General features: G+C 43.1%; 3 protein-coding genes across 3 annotated transcripts; 2 read left to right on the forward strand and 1 right to left on the reverse strand.

The window, feature by feature from the left end:
- DI09_273p10 (glycosyltransferase family 20 protein) lies at window positions 1-850 on the reverse strand (the record flags this gene model as incomplete). The annotated part of the gene is made up of 3 exons (XM_013382775.1): window positions 1-226; window positions 254-514; window positions 546-850. Coding segments are annotated over 3 exons (792 nt in total), but the record flags the coding sequence as incomplete, so codon positions are not given.
- Window positions 851-972: 122 nt separating this feature from the next.
- DI09_273p20 (uncharacterized protein) lies at window positions 973-1,314 on the forward strand (the record flags this gene model as incomplete). Its single annotated transcript, XM_013382776.1, has 1 exon — window positions 973-1,314. The coding sequence occupies one exon, from the start codon at window positions 973-975 to the stop codon at window positions 1,312-1,314; it is 342 nt and encodes a 113-aa protein (XP_013238230.1).
- Window positions 1,315-1,383: 69 nt separating this feature from the next.
- On the forward strand, window positions 1,384-2,044 carry DI09_273p30 (uncharacterized protein; the record flags this gene model as incomplete). Its single annotated transcript, XM_013382777.1, has 2 exons — window positions 1,384-1,450; window positions 1,522-2,044. Coding segments are annotated over 2 exons (590 nt in total), but the record flags the coding sequence as incomplete, so codon positions are not given.

Raw genomic sequence — 2,044 nt, forward strand, 5'->3', positions numbered from 1 at the left:
AGGAAGGTCAAGTGCGTCGATAAATGGATCCGGATCTATCCCAATCGGATATATTCCAACTCGCGCAATGTGGCCATCGCTGACCCTGACCATTGTTGGCGATGTTGCAAGCGACAATAGTCGATTGCAACTTGATAGGAAGTGTCTTCCATATTCATACGTGTGAAAGCCAATCAAATCGGCTGCTATGATTCCCTTCAAAATGCAAGCACCAACAGGCAAGACTCTGTAAATTTACAAAATCAAGAGCTACCTGAACACCTCAGAAGAGGGAAAGGGAATGTGATGGAAAAACCCAATTTTTACATTTTTGAAGCCGGAAAGGTCCAACTTCATTCGAAGAAGACGAGGAAGAGTCATCAGCTGATAATCATGGATCCAAACCAAGTCATTATCCCTGCATTCTTTAAGAATTACATCAGCAAAGAGAGAATTTGCCTTCACATATGCCTCCCATGCAGATTCATCAAAGCTCATGTCCACAGGAAGATAATGGAACAACGGCCACAAAATGCTGTTTTGATATCATGAACTGCACATCTTACCTGTTTGCAAATGTGTTGTAGAATGGATTTGAAATTTCGTCGGGGAGAAATACAGGAATTGCCGAGTATTCGGAAAGCAGAGTTTCGCCAATTTGATCACGGTCTTCTTCTGGGATTTCAAAGCCTAAAAAAATCAAGTCTATGTGCGACAAACCTGGCCATCCGATCCAGATGAAGGATGTCATTTTTTTCATGCCAGCAAGACCGGCAACCAGCCCTCCCGAAGACCGCTTGTACGTCCACGCGCCGTTTTCTCTACTTAATGTCACAGGAAGCCTGTTTGAGACAACAAGCAATCGGTCCATTAGCTATGTAACTAATTTAGATTCACAGAGCCATATAAACGACAATGAATTTGGCTCATCCAATAAAATTCATAGCCCACTGATCACTTGAAAGGAGAATTGTAATTTTATTTTTAAAATTAATGAACAAGCACCCTAAGCTCCACTCGCCTACGTACGTTTCTGATGAAGAATTGAGCACGCAAAGTGAACGCAGCTCTTTTGCATCGGACGAAAGCCCTTTTAAATTTGATGACCATGCAACTCTCAACAGAAGTCTTTTACACTTGACATCATCACATACTTCGCAGTCTGAGGCCACCATCGGTCAAAAGCTGAGAAGAGCAGAGCAAGCGTTGATTGATGCCCAATGCATGATTATGGAGCAACTATCCAGGCTTCAAGCCGAAGAAATAACGCTGCAAAAATTGATCTTAGCAGCGACCCCCAAAGGGCATTCTTCTGCAGATTCCGGTGAGAAATGACCCTATGTGTGGGCATGGAAAAAGACCCTATGTGTGGGCATGGAAAAATGCCCCTGTCCATAACGAGACATGGTTGAAGCCTTCCCGACCAACTTGAGCAGCGAAATGCATAACGATGCTATTGGATCTTCCCCTGGTGCGTCAATGTTTAAATTGCACATAAAATAATTTTTAATTTTCAGTTTTGAAGCTAACGGCGAAATCAAGTTATGACCCTGTATGACGAGTTTTTCGGCGTGCTCTCCGCCATCTCGCCGACGTTTGAACATTCCACAGAGGACATATTATTTATCGAACTTCCTTCGAAATTCCATTCCACAATTCTCGATCTTATTCGATCATCAAAGGACAAGCTTTACATTTCGTCGCTTTATATTGGGTGTAGCGCCACTAAGGGCGATGACTTGTCCAAACAAATAATCTCGGCATTGAGGGAAAAGCTTGCTACCACTGAAAACGAAAATTTTACTTTAAAGATCCTAGTTGATGACACGCGTTCTGCACGAGCATTGGATAACTCTACGGTCGTCTTGGAGGCATTGAAGGACGACTTTCCGCATCTTCAAGTAGAGGTGCACCCGATTGTTGTGTCTGAATCTTTCTTTTCGAGATCGATGGGCAGGTTCTTTAGAAAATCGGAGGCTATCTCCAGACTCCAGCATATGAAATACATTGTGTCCGATGACAACGTTTTGCTAACCGGAGCTAACCTTTCGGAAGAATATTTCAC

Source organism: Mitosporidium daphniae, assembly GCF_000760515.2.
Source record: "Mitosporidium daphniae strain UGP3 chromosome Unknown contig-273, whole genome shotgun sequence".
Classification (NCBI taxonomy): domain Eukaryota; kingdom Fungi; phylum Microsporidia; genus Mitosporidium; species Mitosporidium daphniae.